Source organism: Crotalus tigris, unplaced genomic scaffold, assembly GCF_016545835.1.
Source record: "Crotalus tigris isolate CLP2741 ecotype Arizona unplaced genomic scaffold, ASM1654583v1 scf7180000024367.1024689, whole genome shotgun sequence".
Lineage (NCBI taxonomy): Eukaryota > Metazoa > Chordata > Lepidosauria > Squamata > Viperidae > Crotalus > Crotalus tigris.
In genome coordinates this window covers 447,559-466,809 of record NW_024100536.1, presented here as the reverse complement: position 1 = coordinate 466,809, position 19,251 = coordinate 447,559, and the positions used below count along the sequence as shown (strand labels likewise).

Here is a 19,251-nt window from a genome sequence, read left to right as displayed (position 1 = left end):
TATCGAGTCCTTACCCAGGACCTGGGATAGGCAGATGTGGATGTTTGATGGTATTACAGGTATCGTCGCAGGATGGAAGCAGTTCCTAATAAGGCCGCCTTTTGCAATTGATTATTATTATTATTATTATTATTATTATTATTATTATTATTATTATTATTATTATTATTATTATTATTAGAGATTGGACAACCATTTGTCTGAAATGATAAGATTTCCTGCCTGAGCAGGGGGTTCGACTAGAAGACCTCCAAGGTACTAATTCTATTCTATTTCTATTCTATTTTGGTTTCTACTCTGTTTCCGTTTCGATTCTATTTCCGTTTCTATTCTATTCTTATTCCTTTCTATTCTCTCTAGCTATTAAAAACCAACTTTTCCTGTGCCAAAAAAAGCCGGTTTTATTATAAGGAAAAAAATTAGCTTAAATCAATCTCAACCTAGGCACCTGCTTTTGAGATCAAAGACAATGTAGGAATATGGTGAGCGGAAAGGGATACAATATATTTGCTTGACTAATTTTGGCATCATTTCATGCCATTTTGCAGCTCGGAAGTTAATTTATGCTTTCAGAAATTATCTGTTTTCAGCAATCATTGTTATAAAACGATCCGTATGTACGATGAGGGTATTTCTTTCTTTAGCTAGCAGGTTAGAACCCTGTTTTTCTGCTATAACAGCCGGACATTCAACAGGTGAAGCCTTTGCCTTCTCCACGATCAAGGAAAGCAATCCGTGCATTGACTTTATATATCGTTGCAATATTACCCTTATTTTTTAAAAAAAAAAATGACGCAGGGCATTTCCAAAACTCCGTTTAATATAGGCAAATTGGTTTGCCACACAAAAGGGCTAGCAAGCAAAACGCGTGTCATTAAAAAAAAGATCAATTAAAAATTATCCATCCACACGTGCAAAATCAGGACTGCGAAATTGAAGTTTCTCTCAACTGGTACAAAAGGGGAGGAAGGCAATAACGGAATTTCCACACCCATTATTTTGAACATAGCATTATTTTTCACAGGTAATAAATTTCCCATCCTCCGATCGCGGCTTTATAAAAAGTAGTTTTTTTTTACATTTATAAAAAAAAAAAAAACACCGCCCGAGGGTTCTTTAAGAGCGTCTCAGATCGAGTCGCTTTCGTCCAATCTGCCTCGGCGATTCGACGAGGCGCTCGTCAATCACACCCCTTCCGTTAGCGCCATAATGGCATTCGATGCGCGGAGGAGCGTCCGAAGCACATCCTCCGGCTTCTGATTGGCCCGCTTGGCTCGCTCAACGTTCCGGTCCAGTAGGGCGGAGGGGTGGGGGAGAATTCATTCGAGGGGGACGTTTTAAAGGGAAAGTCGCCTCTTGCAAGCCGGGCGGCTGAAAGGCGAGTTTTCCGAAAAGGCGGAAGGAGCGTCCGGAGGGTTTTTCTACAGCGGTAAATTGGCCGGTTCAAAAATTCCTTTACTTTCTCCATTGACATCATCGGTCCCTTCGCTGGTTTCCGGAATTCCGTGGAGGGAATCCCTCCCTTTGTGACGCAGTGGCAAGGGAACCCCTTTCTCCCAAGGTTCTTGTTTTCTTTTCTTACCTCCGGGGATTTCTCTGCCTATTTTCAACCCTTGCCGGCCCGGTTATTTTGCTTCCTTTCTTTGCAGCAGAAATGACCTAATGCACCTCCAAGGGCAAGGCACTCTTCCCAGGCAGATCCCCGTTTCTTCCTTCCTTTCTGAATCCCTGAAGAGAACTATGTAGAGCAGTGGTTCTCAACCTTCTAAAGCCGCGACCCCCCAACCGGTCGTAAGTCGAGGACTACTCAACCGGTCGTAAGTCGAGGACTACTCAACTGGTGCAGCACCGTTTGCAGAATGGGGCTTTTGTCGGGCTCAGCAGGGCAGAGACAGCCTGGACAATTCCTATTGGCTTTTGAAAGAGAGTCTATTCAAGAGAGTCTATTCTATTGGCTTTCAAAAGCCAATAGAATAAAAGGGAGTAGCACAGCTAAGGAAAAGGGGGAAAAAATGGCGGATTGCGTTGTTTGGCGACCCCCGTGAAATGGTTGTTCGAGCCCAAATGGGGTCCCGACCCACAGGTTGAGAACCACTGATGTAGATTCTCAACCATCCAGATCCTGTTTGTCCCAAAGGTGCTTTTTTCAGGAGGCAACTGGACTTTCTTGTTTTTCCTTTGAAGACGTTTCACTTCTCATCCAAGAAGCTTCTTCAGCTCTGACTGGATGGTAGGGCAGTGGATTTATACTCCTTGCAGAGAGCTGGTCGTTTGCCTTCTTTTTTAGAGAGTCGTTTCTGTGTCCTCAGGGTCATCTGAGTGGCGCAAACGAGTGTGGAGCCTTCTTGGAACTGTTGAAAGGGCTGTGTTGTAGACTGGAGATAGATAATGTCCTATCCCTCCCCCTCTGTTGAGGGAGGGCTGTTCAATTTTGACCTAGATCAGGGCTTTTCAACCTTTTCAGACATTGTACCACTTTTAGGATATGGCAATATCTGAGTACCACCAGTCCCCTAGCAAGGTGTCAAAAACTTGATGACCAAAAAAAAAAAAAAAGAAAAAAGTGATAAAGTACAGGTAGTCCTCGACTTACAACAGTTCACTCAGTGACTGTTCAAAGTTACAATGGCACTGAAAAAAGTGCTCCCCAAGCCACAGCCGAGCAAGACACCTGCCTGCCCATTCAGTGGTGCTCTTCCTCCTGTCCGAGGTTTTCATTGCTGTGAGCATTTCTGTTGAGGATTGGCAGTGGGGTAGGATGGGTGTGTGTGTGGTTTTTATTCTCCCCGTCTGATGGATGGTTGCAGCAGGTTTTGGTCACTTCACATGACCCTGGGACACTGTGACCGTCATAAATATGAATCAGTTGCCAAGCATCTGAATGTAAATCATAAGACTCTGGAGATGCTGCAACATTCCAGCTGATCAGCGCTTCTTCTGGACTCAGCAGAAGCGCCAGGATCAGCAGCAAGCTCCAGCTGGAGCCTGACGCTGATCCTGGTGCTTCCATTGAGCCCTGACAGCCCTGCAGCTTCAGCCATCTCTGGCTCAGGCTTGTGCACCGCTGCCACTGTTTCAGCTCATTCCCCTCCCCGACTACCATTTTTCTGGGATGGTCGTGTACCACCTGCCAAGTGCCAATGTACCACAGGTGGTACCCGTACCACTGGTTGAAAGGCCCTGTTTTAGAGAGTCTTCTATGTCCTCAGGGTCACCTGAGTGGCGCAAATGGGTATGGAGCTTTCTTGGAACTGCTGAAAGGGCTGTGTTGTAGATTGGAGATAGATAATGTCCTATCCCTCCCCCCCTGTTGAGGGAGGGCTGTCAATTTTGACCTAGATTTATTAATTATTTATTTATTTAATTTTATTTATATGCCGCCCAATCCCAAGGGACTCAGGGCGGCGTACAAAATTAAAACAATAATCTAACAATAAAACCAGCGGTGCTCTCTGTTCAAAATGTGGACTTTGCTGTCTTCAAAATTGAACTGTCAAAATTTCTGTTGCTAAGTGGGACATTTGTTAAGTCTCACTTAACAACAGTGAGATTAGTTAAGAGTTTGCCTCCGTTTATACCTTTTCTTTCCAAAGTTGTTAAGTGAATTGCTACAGTTGACAAATTAGTAACACGGTTGTTAAGTGAATTTGGCTTCCCTATTGATTTTGCTCGTCGGAAGGAGGCAAAAGGGATCCCTCGTGATACAGCAACGGTCATAAGTATGAACCAGTTGCCAAGCATCTGGATTTTGATCACATGGTCATGGGGTTGCTACAAAGGTGGTAAGTATGAAAAAATGGTCCGACGTCACTTGTTTCGGTGCGGTTGTAACTTTGAACGGTCACTAAATGAACTGTTGTAAGTCAAGGACTGCTTGTAGTACTTTTGAATACAAGTAGTCCCCGACAACTTAACAACTGTTTGTTTTGTGATCGTTGAAAGTTACAACGGCACCGAAAAAAGTGACTTATGACTGTTTTTCAGTTACAACCTTTCCAACATCCCCAGGATCATGTGATCAAAATTTGGTATGCTTAGCAATTGGTCATATTTATGATGGTTGCAATGTCCCAGGATCATGTGATCACCCTTTGCGACTTTCTGACAAAGTCCATGGGGAAGCCAAATTCACTTAACAACCGTGTTAGTAACTTAACAGCTGCAGTGATTTGCTTAACAACTGCGGCAAGAAAGGGCGTAAAATGGGGCAAAACTCACTTAACTGTCTTGCTTAGCGATGGAAATGGGCTCAGTTGTGGTCATAATGTGAGGACTACCTGTATTTAAGATGCTGATAATCTCCCTGTTTATTTGTATTACGTTTACCACTCACTCAAGGTGGTGAACTATCCAACACAACTTCCTCCTATTTTCCACACAACAACTCTGTGAGGTGAGTCGGGCTGAGAATGAATAACTGGTCCAAAATCACCCAGCATCTTTCATGCTTAAGGAGGGACTAGACCCCAGTCTCCTACTTTCTTAGCCTTGTGCCTTAATCACTAGACCAAACCGGCTCCCTACCTTTTTCAAACTAGTCAGCTTTAAGAAGTGTGGACTTCAACTCCCAGAATTCCCCAGCCAGTATGGCTAGCTGTGGAATTCTGGGAGTTGAAGTCCAGATATCTTAAAAGTTGTCAAGATTGAGGAAAACTGGCTAGATCTTAATTTGAAATACATGGTCTTCCTTGAAAGTCTGTTCTCTTAACTTGGATAGGGAAGAAGGACAATTTAATTTTCGGTAATGTCTAATTTAGCTTTTCATTTATTAATGTACAGTGTGTAGGTAGCAGAATAATTTGTGGCCTGTGGACTCCAGAAACGTTTCTTAACTTTGATCCATCTCGCTGTCAAAAATAATCATACCTTAAAAAAAAAGTATTGCCTTGTTATTGATGTAACAGGTTAATACAGAAACGTAAATGCTACCCCTGTACATATTTGCTATAATTGGGTTGCTCTATTTTAGTTTATGCATTTAAGTGTAGGTTCCCAAAAAGACTGTACCCCCTTTTCCCAGATGTTGCTAAGAATGGGAACAAAGCTGTTCAAAAGCCTGGCAGTTGGAAACTCACCCTGTCCTCTGAGCCCCCATGTTGTGTGTGACTTTGACTGTGGATCTCCAATGGATTTGTCCTTTGGCTTGTCTTGTAGGCAAAGGCCATGGCGGATGAGGAACCCCAAGAAAGATACCTGTTTGGTGGTGCCTTTTCTGCTCGTCTTCCTCCTGGAAGTCTGGATATCAGGTGGGTTCCATGCTCTGCCCCTGACCAGCATCTCCCTAGACTTGGTTCCTTCCAGCCTTCCCACCAGCCTCTTAGCTTCACAACTTGTGGGTCAAACTAAAGGCTCTTAGACATTCTGGTTTGGAAATAGCAGCCATGTCCTGTTCTCTGCATTGATTGGTTGCAGGAATTGGGTATATCTAGACCAGGGCTTTTCAACCTTTTCACCCATTGTACCACTTTTAGGATATGGCAACATCCGAGTACCACCAGTCACCTAGCAAGGTGTCAAAAACTGGATGACCAAAAAAAAAAAAAAAGAAAGAAAGAAAAAAGTGATAAAGTACAGGTAGTCCTCGACTTACAACAGTTCGCTTAATGACTGTTTGAAGTTACAGTGGCACTGAAAAAAGTGCCCCCCAAGCCACAGCCGAGCAAGACACCTGCCTGCCTGCCCGCCCGGCAGCACTCTTACTCCTGTCCGAGGTTTTCATTGTTGTGAGCGTTTCTGTTGAGGATTGGCAGCGGGGATGGGATGGGGGGTGTTTGGTTTTTATTCCCCCCCCCCGTCTGCTGGGTGGTTGCAGCAGGTTTTGGTCACTTCACATGACCCTGGGACACTGTGACCGTCATAAATATGAATCAGTTGCCAAGCATCTGAATGTAAATCATAAGACCCTGGAGATGCTGCAACATTCCAGCTGATCGGCGCTTCTTCTGGGCTCAGCAGAAGCACCAGGATCACACTGAGTTCCAGCTGGAGCCTGGCGCTGATCCTGGCGCTTCCGCTAAGCCCTGACAGCCCTGCAGCTCCAGCCATATCTGGCTCAGGCTTGTGCGGTGCTGCCACCGGTTCAGCTCATTCCCCTTCCCGGCTACCACTTTTCTAGGATGGTCGCATACCACCTGCCAGGTGCCAATGTACCACAGGTGGTAAACGTACCACTGGTTGAAAAGCTTTGATCTAGACCAGTGGTTCTCAACCTGTTGGTCAGGACCCCATTTGGGGTCGAACGACCATTTCACAGGGTTCGCCAAACAACGCAGTCCGCCATTTTTTTCCCTTTTCCTTAGCTGTGCTACTCCCTGTTATTCTATTGGCTTTTGAAAGAGAGTCTAATTCTTTCAAAAGCCAATAGGAGTTGTCCAGGCTGTCTCTGCCCTGCTGAGCCCACCAAAAGTCCCATTCTGCAAACGGTGCTGTACCAGTTGAGTAGTCCTCGACTTACGACCGGTTGAGTAGTCCTCGACTTACAACCGGTTGGGGGTCGCGGCATTAAAAAGGTTGAGAACTACTGATCTAGACAATGGGCTGCTTGTTGGGTCTTTAGAACAGGGGTCCCCAATCCCCGGTCTGTGGACCGGCACCAGTCCTCAGCATGCCAGCAAGCGGGCTGCACAAACAAGCAAAGCTCCATCCTCGGGATGCAGGCAGTATTCAAAACCACACCCCCTCTGGTTTGCAGAAAAACCTTTCTCCATGGCACCAGTCCCTGGTGTCCAAAAGGTTGGGGACCTCTGCTTTAGAAGGTCCACGTGCTCACAAAGACTAGGTGGCTGGCTGTCTCTAATTTCTTCTCCCCGTCTATCCTTTTCCTCGCAGTGAAATGCGTCAGGTTCCTGACAACCAGGAAGTCTTCGTTCACCCCAGCACAGATCAGAGCATCATTGTGGAACTGCTGGAATACCAAGCAGGGGTGGCGGATGAAAATGCTGCCAGGTGGGTAGTGCAAAATTGGACATCTCACTGGGGAACAAATTGGTGCTGGAGTTGAAAGCCTGCTTGGAAAAAATGAATCCCAGGGCAAAATTACACTCTTTATATACTCAGGGACCTCTCGACTGTGAACGTGTTGAAGGAATGCAAATATTCCTACTTTCTTCTGTAAGAGGTTTAATAGGTTCTGGACTTACATCCGTAATGGAAGCTGTTAGTTATGGTCGTAAGTTGTGATGGTCATAAAGCAGATTATTAAGTAACTGGATGTAATAGGGTCAGCGTAATTTTTTGCAGCAAGCATTAAGCAAACATAGTGGTTGTGAAATGAACATAGAGGTTGTTAAGGGAACCCATTGTTTACTATGGGGTGTTTCTTTTTTCCAGGAAACAGGAAGTAAATGCTGGCTTCCGGGGAGGGGGGAAATGATTGGAAATCATAGTCACGTGACTGCAGGGTGCTGCAAACTTCCATATGTGGGAGCTGGTGGCTAAGCACCCAAAATACAGTGACCTGACCTGGGGGGAGGGAGGGGGCAGCATCACAATTTTGAATCTGGGTCATGATTAACTTTTGGGTAGGGTCCATTGTAACTTCAAATGGTTGCTAAGGGACCAGTCGTAAGTCGAGGCCTATCTGTAATTTCCCAGATACGCGAGACTTTTTAAAAAAGCAGGATTGGATTTGGCAAGCGCTTGTGGCAATGATGGAGCACATGAAGGAATTTTGTGGGAGTTTTATCTTTGGCTTTTTCATCCGATTTCCTGCACTTTCAGTGAAAAGACTTGATTTGAAGGGTTTTCTTAATGTCTCCCAAAATCATACTCTTTTATGATTTTGATAGATAGATAGATAGATAGATAGATAGATAGATAGATAGATAGATAGATAGATAGATAGATAGATAGATAGATAGATGGACAGATGGGTGGGTAGACAGACAGACAGATAGACAGACAGACAGATGATTGATAAGTAGGTAGGCAGGCAGAAAGACAGACAGACAGGTGGATGATAGGTAGGTAAGCAGGCAGACAGACAGACAGGTAGATGATAGATAGATAGACAGACAAACAGATAGACAGGTGGGTAGACAGACAGACAGACATAGACGGATGATTGATAGGTAAGCAGGCAGGCAGAAAGACAGACAGACAGGTGGATGATAGGTAGGTAGGTAGGCAGACAGGTAGATGATAGATAGATAGATAGATAGATAGATAGATAGATAGATAGATAGATAGATAGATAGATAGATAGATGGATAGATGGATAGATGGATAGATAGAAGATAAATAGATGATATATATTTATGAATACACACACACATATATATACACACAGACACACACATATACATGTATATATGTATATACACATACATACAAACATACATACATACAAATAAATAAATGAATAAATGCATACCTACTGAAAATTTCTAACAAAAAGAGCTAACAAGAGTTGGAGGGCAATAGAGCTCAGTGATCACATATATAGCTTGCGTGCCCAGGGTCCTGGATTCAAGAATCTAGCATTGTCCAAAGTTTAATTTTCAACTTTTGCCAGACCCATATTTTGCTTGGGACTGTAAGTACAGGTAGTTCTCACTTGACAGCAGTTCATTTGGTGACCATTCAAAGTTACAACCACACTGAGAAAAGTGGCTTATGACTGTTTTTCACACTTACGACCGTTGCTGCATCCCTATGGTCACGTGATCAGAATTTGGAGACTTGGCAGCTGGCTCATATTTATGACGGTCGCATTGTCCTGGGATCACATGATCCCCTTTTGTGACTTTTCAATGATCTTCAAGGATCCCCCCGACCTTCAACGGAGAAGCCGGATTCACTTAACAACCGTGTTGCTAACTTAACATTTGCAGTGATTTCCTTAACAACTGTGACAGGAAAGCTCTAAAATGGGGTAAACTCACTTAACAACTATCTCGTTTAGCAACGGAAATTTTGGCTCAGCTGTGGTTTTAGTGAAGGGCCACCGGTATGTTATTTTAATTAATGCATAAATTAATATACTTCCCGGCAATTATTCTGGAAAGCAAATCTGTTTCCAGACTGGCATATTCTCAGGCTAGAGAAATATATGAGTGGCATTAATTAATCGATGGCTAATTAGTCTTAGCAACACTTATATGGGACTCAGTAACTAACTACTTTATGTAGAAAAAGGCTAAAATGTTGGCTTCATTGCTAAAAGCCTTGAAAAATAATAGGAGGGGGAAGTAATATTGAGAAATTATTGTTGTAATGGAGAAGAGCAGCTGATGGCAAACAGGATGGAACGGGGATGTAGCTCAGTGGTAGAGCGCATGCTTTCCCAGCATCTCCACTTTTACAACTCCCTTATGCGGGAGGAAAAAAAAAAATACAAAATGTTACAGCCAGGAGGCAGCACTTTGATGAGCCTGGCTGATCTTTGGGAAGCCATCACCAAACACTTAGTAAATTTGGGATGGGGGTTGAATAGAATGAAATAGAAATAAAAATCCTATCCTATCCTGTTGTTATTAGTTGCGAATGGACAACGTTCCTCCAGGCCTTCCTGTCCTCTGCCATCTTCTGGAGTCCATTGAAGCTCACGCCTCCTGCTTCAGTGACTCCATCCAGCCACCTCATTCTCTGTCGTCCCCTTCTTCTATTACCCTCAATCTTTCCCAGCATTAGGCCCTTCTCCAGTGAGTCCTTCCTTCTCATTAGGTGGCCAAAGTACTTGAGTTTCAACTTCAGGATCTGGCCTTCTAAAGAGCAGCCGGGGTTGATCTCCTCCAGGACTGACCAGTTGGATCGCCTTGCAGTCCAAGGGACTCGCAGGAGTCTTCTCCAGCACCATAGTTCAAAGGCCTCAATTCTTTGGCGCTCAGCCTTTCTTATGGTCCAACTTTCACAGCCATACATTGCAACTGGGAAAACCATGGCCTGGACTATACGCACTTTTGTTGGTAGAATTTCTGTTATTAAGTGAGACATTTGTGAAGTGAGTTTTGCCCCATTTTATGACCTTGTCTCAGTGGTTAAGTGAATCACTGCAGTTGATACGTTACTAACCTGGTTGTTAAGTGAATCTGACTTCCCCATTGACTTTGCAAAAGGGGAATCACGTGATCCTGAGACAGTGCAATCGTGTCATAAATATGAGTCAGTTATATGGTGGAATATTCAAAGAATCTTTAGAAGGAGGGTAAAATTTACCCCACAATTATTTTTATTAGGTATTGTTACGGATTGTGATGCTAAGGAAGTTATATTGATGTTAAATTTGATTACAGCCGCAAGGCTGTTAGTAGGACAATATTGGAAGAAGGAATCTTTGCCTACCTTACAAGAGTGGTTTTATAAAGTTTCTCATTTGGCGGAAATGGCAAAGATTTCGGCTTTCTTAAAGGACCAATCTCAAGAGAAATTTTTTGTTGTATGGGAAAAATGGATAAATTTTATACAATATAATTTGGATATGGAAAAATATCATTTAGCTTTTTCATAAATTGTATAAAAATTTTTGATATTTTATAGATTGTTTTTTTCTTTTTCCGTCTTTTGTTTTCTTCCTTCTTTTTTTTTCTTTTCTTTTTTTTATCTTTCTTTCTTCTTCTTTTTCTTTCTCTCTCTCTTTTTCCTCTCTTTTTTCTTTCTTTTTTTAAGTATTTTTCTTTTTAATGCCTAGGTTATATATATTTTATTATTAATCATTTCATAAGTTGTAAAAATTTGTTTAGGTTTTTTAAAATTTTAAATAAGCCTGTATTCAGTTCTGGGAAGCTCGGGGAGGGGGGAGGGGGGGTGGGAGGGATTGGGTGAGGCTTGGTTGTTTATTTGTAAAACTTTAAAAAAATTTTCAATAAAAAAAATAAAAATAAAATAAATATGAGTCAGTTGCCAAGCGTCTGAATTTTGATCACATGACTACAGGGATCCTGCAAGGGTCATAAGTGTGAAAAACGGTCATAAGTCACTTTTTTCAGTGCTGTTGTAACTTTAAACGGTCACTCAATGAACTGTTGTAAGTTGAGGACTCCCTCTACTTTATTTGGCCAAGTGTGATTAGACACATGCACACAAGGAATTTGTCTCTGGTGCAGATGCTCTCGCCAGAAAAGCCCAGGGTGAGAAGTTGAAAAAACATTGCTCAAACCCCTGCATGGGTTGTATCTAAGCTGTGAGAATCCAACATAGCTGAACAGGGTTTTTCATGAAAACCCATGGACAGTATCATCTAGACAGCATACTTAAAAACAGAGACATCACCCTGCCAACAAAAGTGTGTATAGTCAAGGGCAGGGTTTTCCCAGTTGCAATGTACGGCTGTGAAAGTTGGGCCATAAGAAAGGCTGAGCGCCAAAGAATTGAGGCCTTTGAACTATGGTGCTGGAGAAGACTCCTGCGAGTCCCTTCGACTGCAAGGCGTTCAAACCGGTCAGTCCTAGAAGAGATCAACCCCGACTGCTCTTTAGAAGGCCAGATCCTGAAGTTGAAACTCAAATACTTTGGCCACCTAATGAGAAGGAAGGACTCACTGAAGAAGAGCCTAATGCTGGGAAAGATGGAGGGCAAGAGAAGAAGGGGACGACAGAGGATGAGGTGGCTGGATGGAGTCACTGAAGCAGCAGGCATGAGCTTAAATAGACTCCAGAAGATGGTAGAGAAGGTCTGGAGGAACGTTGTCCATGGGGTCTTTGTCCATGGGGACTTTGCAACTAACAATAATAAAAGACTAACAACAGCAGCTTGTAATGTTTGGGTCAAATAAAGGAAACTGCGAGGAGTTTTCACAATTGTGATGGAGGACACTTAGGAACCTGAACTACAAGGGATGGCATCTTGTTACAGGTTTTGGGCAATATTTTTTCAATTTCTCACCCTGGGCTTTTCTAGCGAGAGCTTCTGCATCAGAGATAGTGGTGGGATTCAAATATGTGAACAACCGGTTCTCTGTGTGGATGACGCTTCCAGAAGTCCATTCTGGGCCAGGGCAACAAAAAATTAGCTACCGGTTCTGCCGAAATGGTGCAAACCAGCTGAATCCCACCACTGACCAGAGACAAAATTCTTTGTATGTCTAATCACACTCCTTAAATGAGTTTAAAACGGGCCTGTCTTGAATACTTAAAAACAAGCATTCCTAGGCTGTGATAATATCCTGGCTTGCTTTATTTAGCATAAGGTTTGAAATGCTTCACGGTCTGGTTAGGAATTGCTACAAGAAATATGCTATTGTTAATATTGTTATTGTTACATTTATTTGCCATCTGTCTTACCATATGTCTAGTCTAGGTGGCTTGCGACAATTAAAAAACATGAGAAAGAAAAAGGAAATTTAAACAAAGTGAAAGTAGAATAATAGAACAATAAACAAAGAAAAAGAAAAGAAAAAATTCTGTGTGTGTGTGTGTGTGTGTGTGTGTTTTCTAATGCTGCTTTTTTGGAGGGGGGTAAAGGATAATAAGATTACAGGTAGTCCTCGACTTAGAACAGTTCATTTAGTGACTGAAGTTATAATAATACTGAAAAAAAGTAACTTATGACGAATTTTCATACTTACGACTCTTGCAGCATCCATACAGTCGTGTGATCAAAATTCAGATGTTTGGCAATTGACTCATATTTATGACGGTTGCAGTCTCCTGGGGTCACGTGATTCCCTTTTGCGAACTTCTGACAAGCAAAGTCAACGGGGAAGCCAGACTCACTTAAAAACGGTGTCACTAACTTAACTGCAGTGATTCACTTAACAGCCTTGGCAGGAAAGGTCGTAAAACAGCAAAATTCACTTAACCAATGTCTCGCTTAGCAACAGAAGTTTTGGGCTCCGTTGTGGTTGTAAGTTGAAGATTACTGTATATTAAGAATGTCCATAGCTCGGGCTATTTTGCAATTTCTCCATGAAATTGCCTATGTTCACCTGGGATAGCCTCACCTGTGGATAAAGTTTGCCTCTTAGCACGAGACTCATTGAGGGGAGAGTCGGTGACAGACGTCCATCCTTTTTTTTTTTTTTTTTAACCACCCCATTCCCACCAGGTTCCATTTTGAAGACATTGCGGGCAATTCGGCCAATTCGGAGATTTTGAGCCAAACCCAATTTGCGCCCGCTCTTCTGGCATTCGAAGGCTGCAGCAGCTCCTGGCAACTGGCAGGCCACCAGCAGGTCGCTAAATTCAACGAGGAGGTGAGTGGTGAGGTTACTGGGGGACGAGTATCAATTGTCCAGTTGGCATTTCCAGAAAAGAAACTCCTGGGAGTTTGATTTTTCCAAGTGTATAATACTTTACTGAAAATCTACATTGGCACAGAAGAAGCAAAACCAACTCTGGTTTTCCCGCTCAAAGGCTTGCTTTAGTTAAACAACAACAACGACGACGATGATGATAAAGTTGGAAGGGACCTTGGAGGTCATCTAGTCCAACCCCCTGCTCAGGCAGGAAGTCCTATACCATTTCGGACAAATGTCTGTCCAGTTTCTTCTTTAAAACTTCCAGTGTTGGAGCATTCACCGCTTCTGGAGGCAGGTTGTTCCACTGGTTAATTGTCCTAACTGTCAGGAAGTTTCTCCTTAGTTCTAGGTTGCTTCTCTCTTTGGTTAGTTTCCACCTGTTGCTTCTTGTCCTGCTTTCAGGCGCTTTGGAAAATAGTTTGACTCCCTCGTCCTCATCCATGGGTGTTCACATTGTCCAATAGTAATATTTCTTCTTGTTATCTCAGACAGGTGATTGTCTAGTCTTTTCTTAAAATCTCCAGTGATGGAGCACCCACGGTGTTTGGAGGCAGGATTGGCTTGTCTTCAGCTGAGAGAACTTACAGTTATTTGAGACTTTACAACAAGTCTCAGAAATCTTTCATTAAGGTCTTTGAATACCATGTCATAGATATATATAATTTATCATTGAATAAATTTCCCCCCCAATTTTTCCGTTTTTTTCCCAGGCCTTCCCATCTCTTGTTCAGACATGACACAAAACTTGTTTCCACTGTGCTCTGTTGGAATTAACCAGATTGGCCTTGCTTGGCTTACATAACAGAACCAAATGACGTGGTGGTGTCCCCCTCCTGTGAATATGCCCTTCTTTAAAGAAGAGGGGCTAGCCCTCATGATTTCAAAAGCTACTTTCACCCTCCTCCTGTATAAAAGGAGAGCCTTGATCCATGTTTTGTTTCCGTTTTCTGGTACGTAGGCCAAAAACGATGTCGCTGTGCATTTGGTGCTGCTCCGCCTCCCTCAGTACGGAACGGATCTGCTTGTCACCTTCAATGACCCCACCTGGATTAAGTGAGTGTGTCTTAGTGATCTCCTCTGCCTGCCACAAGGCTATAACCACTGACTGATCTGAGGGAAGGAGAGAAAGGGAAAAGTTCAATTGGAGGAGTGAAAATTAAGAGAATAACAGAATTGGAAGGGACCTTGGAAGTCTTTCTAGTCCAACCCCCTGCTCAAGCAGGAGACTTAGTCGAAACCAGGGGTAGGCAACCTTGGCTCTTTTATGACTCGTGGACTTCAATTCCCAGAATTCCTGAGCCAGCCACGCTGAGGGGAAAGGGAGAGGTTTCCAAACTCAGCCATTCTGGCAGTTGAAGTCCACGAGTCATAAAAGAGCCAAGGTGGCCTACTCTGGTCTAAACCATTTCAGTCCAATCTTTTCCAGTTTTGGAGCACCCACAACTTCTGGTGACAAGTCGTTCCATGATTAATTGTTCTGTCAGAATATCCTTGTGGCCAAGAGGGTGAACCTCTGACATTTTTAGGGTCGCACAAGCTGTGTAGCGTGTGTTAAATATATCCTCGGCTCGTTTTAAAGAAGTTGAGAGTGTTTAAAAGGTAGTTGATCCCTTTTTCTTAAGGCAAACTTTTTGAAATTCCACCGTCCTTCCCTCCAAATTGGGGAATACAAGTGGTCCTCAATTTACAATCATTCATTTAGCTGCCAGATTGACTTAACGACCGTGTTGCCAACTTAGCACCTGCAGTGATTCACTTAACAACTTTGGCCAGAAAGGTTTTAAAAATGGGGCAAAACTGAGGACCCAGATTATTGGGGGTCAACAGGCTGACCCTGTAAACCACTTAGAGAGGACTGTAAAGGATTTGTGAAGTGGTATATAAGTCTAAGTCAGTGGTTCTCAACCTTTTTAATGCCGCGACCCCCAACCGGTCGTAAGTCGAGGACTACTCAACTGGTCGTAAGTCGAGGACTACTCAACTGGTGCAGCACCGTTTGCAGAATGGGACTTTTGGCGGGCTCAGCAGGGCAGAGACAACCTGGACAATTCCTATTGGCTTTTGAAAGCCAATAGAATTAGACTATTCAAGAGAGTCTATTCTATTGGCTTTCAAAAGCCAATAGAATAAAATGGAGTAGCACAGCTAAGGAAAAGGGGGAAAAAATGGCAGATTGCATTGTTTGGCGACCCTCGTGAAATGGTCGTTCGACCCCAAATGGGGTCCCGACCCAGAGGTTGAGAACCACTGGTCTAAGTGCCATTGCTATTGCTAAAACTCACTGAACTGCCTTGCTTAGCAATGATAAAAAAAAAAAATGGGTTCAATTTTGGTCATAAGGCATGGACTACCTCTATTGGGGGAGGGTCTGCCCGCTCCAAAGGCTGCAGGGTGGTCAGCTTGATGGCGTGTGGGTTTTGGCAGATATTTTGCAGTTCTGCCCTGTGATGACCAACCCCTTTTCCCCCCCCCCCCCTTTCTTCTGAGACAGCCCTCTGAGTACCAGTGCTGCGCAAAGCACAGAGGTCCCTTTGTCCCTCTCTCGACCTCCTTGGACAGTGGAGCATTTCCACGCTTTCGTGTGTAGCCTGCGGCTCCTGGATCCTGGTCTGTTCGGTTAAGACGCTTCTCTGTCTGCTGAAAATCCAGCTTTGCTCCATCCCGGCCGTGATCACAGGGCCGTTCGGTTCAGAGGCTTTCTAGATGAGAACGCCGGTTCCGATATCTTGATCTTCTTCCTTCATCCCTCGACGGAAAAGAGGACGTGGACGCTGAATGCCCAAGGACGTTCTCCTTGTAAAAAGCAAACTCAGGCCAACTTGCTTTGCGTTAGACCAGTGTTTTTCAAACTTGACTTTAGCATGCCTGGATTTCAACTCCCAGAATTCCCCAGCTAGCCATGCTGGCTGAGGAATTCTGGGAGTTGAAGTCCACGCATCTTAAAAGTCACCAACTCTGAAAAAAAAACCATTAGATTGTAGGAAGGGTAGTTCTACTCACCTCTCCAACTATTTCCTAGTGTTCTTCTACATGTGATCCAAGGAAACTGGGGTTACCTACCTTCTGGATAATTCACTAGATTGCAATCTAGCACTCAGAAGTGTTTTTCACACTCTCTGTAATGGAAGGAGCATGAACCACAGAAATAATGTACACATCAACTGCCAAAGAGATACTTTTTATTTGGGGTAGCTGTATACCCTCAGATGACTAAGAAAAGAAAAGAAGATTAAGAAAAGAAATGTAAAAACAGAACGTAATTTGCTGTTAAGCAAGATTGCTCCTTCCTGCTTCTTTTTTTCCTTCCTTCAAATTCCATCTCTTCTAGGCTTTACATGTTTTGTCATGAAATTTGAGGTTGCTTGTGCAGTTGAGTTTCGGCCAGATTGTGTCCTTGAGTGTCAAGGGACACGAAGGCCAACTGGGAGTAGTAAAAAATAAAATAAAATCAACCTTTGAAAATACGTGTTTTTTTTTAAAAAACTGTGTAACAGTTAGAAGTCATCATAATGGTCTGTGTCCATGCGTCATCTCTTAGCATCATCACTGCTGCGTCCAGTCGAAAGAATTTACTGTGTGGATCGGAGTACCCAAAGTGAGCACTCTTCTCTCTTTTATGTGGATCCTTCAGGCTTCAGGTCTGCTGCTTGATTAAAATGCACAAAAGCTTCAACAAAAGCTTTATCTGTCTCTAGGACATTAAAATTCTCACGTCTGTAACCTCCAATTGGGCAAAACGAGTTTTCAATCAATGTTTTTCAAACGGGCTAACTTACAGAATGTGACCAAAATCTGCACACACACCCCCACCCAATCACTTCTGTTAGCAGGACATCATTCACAAGGAAATCACGGTGGATGTTGGATCCATATAGACAAAACCTCTCCAGAAGAAGAGAGTTTGTAGATGTTATCCACGTGACTCTGGATAGCCACTCCTCGTGAGCAGACCATGACAGCAGAACTGTCATTTTTGTCATTGGCTTCTGAGCGAAGCGACTGGGAGTTGCAGCACAGATTTTTACGATCACTAAGTCGAGGCCATTTCTTAATTGCTTTTTGATGTTCCCCCTCCCTTGCATAACGGAGAGATTAAGACCCTTCAGACCAGTAAGGTTTTACTGTATTCATCGGTGAGTTTCTCCTTAAAAGGATGATGGTGTAAATTTGATTTATTTTTATTTATTTTTTTGAAAATATATGACTTCTTGGACCAGGTAGCAAAAGCATGTTTTGTGTCTGGATTTTGGAAAGGTTAGCAAAAGATTAAGAAGGTGGAGGGATTTGGATCGAGACCCTTAAGTTTATTAAGAAATTTTTCTCATGGGAAGATGCTAATTTCCTTGGTGTTTTTGTGATGAGACCTTGAAGATTAAACATAACAGTTTATGACGTGCAGACTTCAATTCCCAGAATTCCCCAACATGGGAATTAAAGTCAATATGCTTTCCTTGATCTGCCTGGCACCTTCCTTCCTTCCTTCCTGCCTGCCTTCTTCCTTGCTGCTACATCAAATTTAGACTTCCTGGTAGCTTTCCTGTTGAATTAATAAAAAAAAAGGATTCTGCACAAGTTGGAGGTATCATGAGAATTGAGAAGGAGGCATGAAAGGTGCCACACGGGTGCAAAACAGGTCAGGAAGGATGTGCAGGGAATGCGTGAGAGGTGCTGTGGAGGTCCAACAGGGTGAAGAACCGGCAAAGGTGTGCAAGGGTGTAAAAAAGGTCAGACAGGATGCACAGGTATGTAGCATGGGTCGGAAAGGGTAAGCAGGGATGTAGAACAGATGGTATGAGATGGCGTTCACACGCAGAACTGCGACGCAGCTGTGCATCGGTACGTGAATGGCCAATGTCGGTGAAGCCAAGAGGGACTGGGTGTTGTGTGAGTGGGGGAGACTTACCTGAACAACTTGTGACTTACCTTTCTGGCTTCTCCATTGCCGAAGATGTCAGGGAGTGTCGGAAAGGATGACTATTTGATTCGGTGGTGCAACAGTGCGCTGAAATGGCCCCAAATTTCCCAAATTTCAATTCCTAGTCATGGAGCCCAGATTTTGGACACATTCTGTAAGTTAGCCCATTTGAGGTGCATGGAGTCAAAAATGGTTGCCCTATAACCCACCATTTTACCCAACTGGAGGTAACAAAAGAGACCTGAGAACTTTAATAGTATGTAAATATAGAGAAGAGGGAAAATGGCAGCAAGAGCAGGATGGCACTCTAGTGCCACCTAGAGGCTGGATTAACTGGCGCAGGTGAGCCCTACCTTTAGGTCTACTTGGTTGCCATGGAAACAGCTTGAACAGGACTTCTCTCCCCACCTTTAGGGAGGCCCTATAATTTTGCGCCCTGGGTAGAAGTGACTCAACAGAGTCCCCAAGAAAGCTTTTTAGGGGTTCTCCTAGAAAGCCGGGACCTGGAGGCCATTACCAAGCAGACAGAAGTCCATCTTCTGCAATGGAAAAATGGCGCTTCGCTACAGAGTGGGCCAGCATGCTCCTGCACAAGCTTCCAGTCAGGACGAGCGTCTGCGTGGTGCGTTGGCTCCTCAGTCGAGAAGTTAACGATTTGGTATTAATTGTTCCGGGCAGGGGACAGAGTTGCACGTTATTTTACTCCTCAATCTGTAGCCAAGTAGGAAAGAGGACCAAGAGGTGAGAACAGCCAAACACAAAAGGGCGTGGAATGGGCCACCAACATCTTTCTCTGCACCGTAGAAGTCGCCAGCCTGCTGGCGTCAAATCTCTGAGACTAGCTCGACTCACAGCGAGGTCCGGGCTCCCCCTCTGAGGTAAGTCTTGATGTGCAAATTGGGGTGAGCACCCCCTCTTATGAGCGGCTTCACTCCTGCGGCCAGCGGAAGTTGACTTGGCGGATCTGATCCCAGAAGAGAAGGCTGAGGATCGTGTGGGGCCCGATGCGGAAGTAAGAAGCACCCATCCCTTTGTAGGCGCCCCAGAAGCCCTCGGTCTGGATGATTTTGGCCAGGCAGTCCAAGAGTCCTTTGTACATCATGCCCTGTTGTAGAAAAGGAAATGGTAAAGGGGTCAAGTTCACTGGCGCTTAAGAACATTT

At 43.8% G+C, this 19,251-nt stretch overlaps 2 protein-coding genes across 4 annotated transcripts in view; one reads left to right on the top strand and one right to left on the bottom strand.

Moving 5' to 3' along the window:
- The window catches only part of SLC25A35 (solute carrier family 25 member 35), a 36,928-nt gene that overhangs the window by 2,769 nt on the left and 14,908 nt on the right, over positions 1-19,251 (bottom strand). The window contains exon 5 of one of the 2 annotated variants that reach the window (XR_005554808.1): positions 18,607-19,194. Coding sequence is in view for 1 of the 2 variants with exons in the window: in XM_039327806.1 (XP_039183740.1) it covers positions 19,018-19,194 (177 nt within the window). In the remaining variant the exon portion in view is untranslated. Of the gene's footprint in view, positions 1-15,786; positions 19,195-19,251 lie in introns of those variants that run through there. The other variant, XM_039327806.1, reaches the window with a different exon arrangement.
- Positions 1,287-16,636, top strand: RANGRF (RAN guanine nucleotide release factor). Of its 2 annotated transcripts, none has more exons than XM_039327807.1 (6): positions 1,287-1,429; positions 5,155-5,246; positions 6,829-6,945; positions 12,982-13,129; positions 14,133-14,227; positions 15,666-16,636. In XM_039327807.1, exons 2-6 carry the CDS (start codon positions 5,164-5,166, stop codon positions 15,793-15,795), a joined length of 573 nt encoding a protein of 190 aa, XP_039183741.1. In that variant the 5' UTR covers positions 1,287-1,429; positions 5,155-5,163; the 3' UTR covers positions 15,796-16,636. The 2 variants fall into 2 exon arrangements, with proteins under 2 accessions (XP_039183741.1, XP_039183742.1); XM_039327808.1 differs by having other exon boundaries at positions 1,427-1,561.

Coding starts and splice junctions, on each gene's coding strand:
- RANGRF (XM_039327807.1), top strand. CDS start 5,164: ATGGCGGATGAGGAACCCCAAGAAAGATACCTGTTTGGTGGTGCCTTT. Junction 13,130..14,132: donor TCGCTAAATTCAACGAGGAG/GTGAGTGGTGAG, acceptor TCTGGTACGTAG/GCCAAAAACGATGTCGCTGT. Junction 14,228..15,665: donor AATGACCCCACCTGGATTAA/GTGAGTGTGTCT, acceptor CTTCTGAGACAG/CCCTCTGAGTACCAGTGCTG.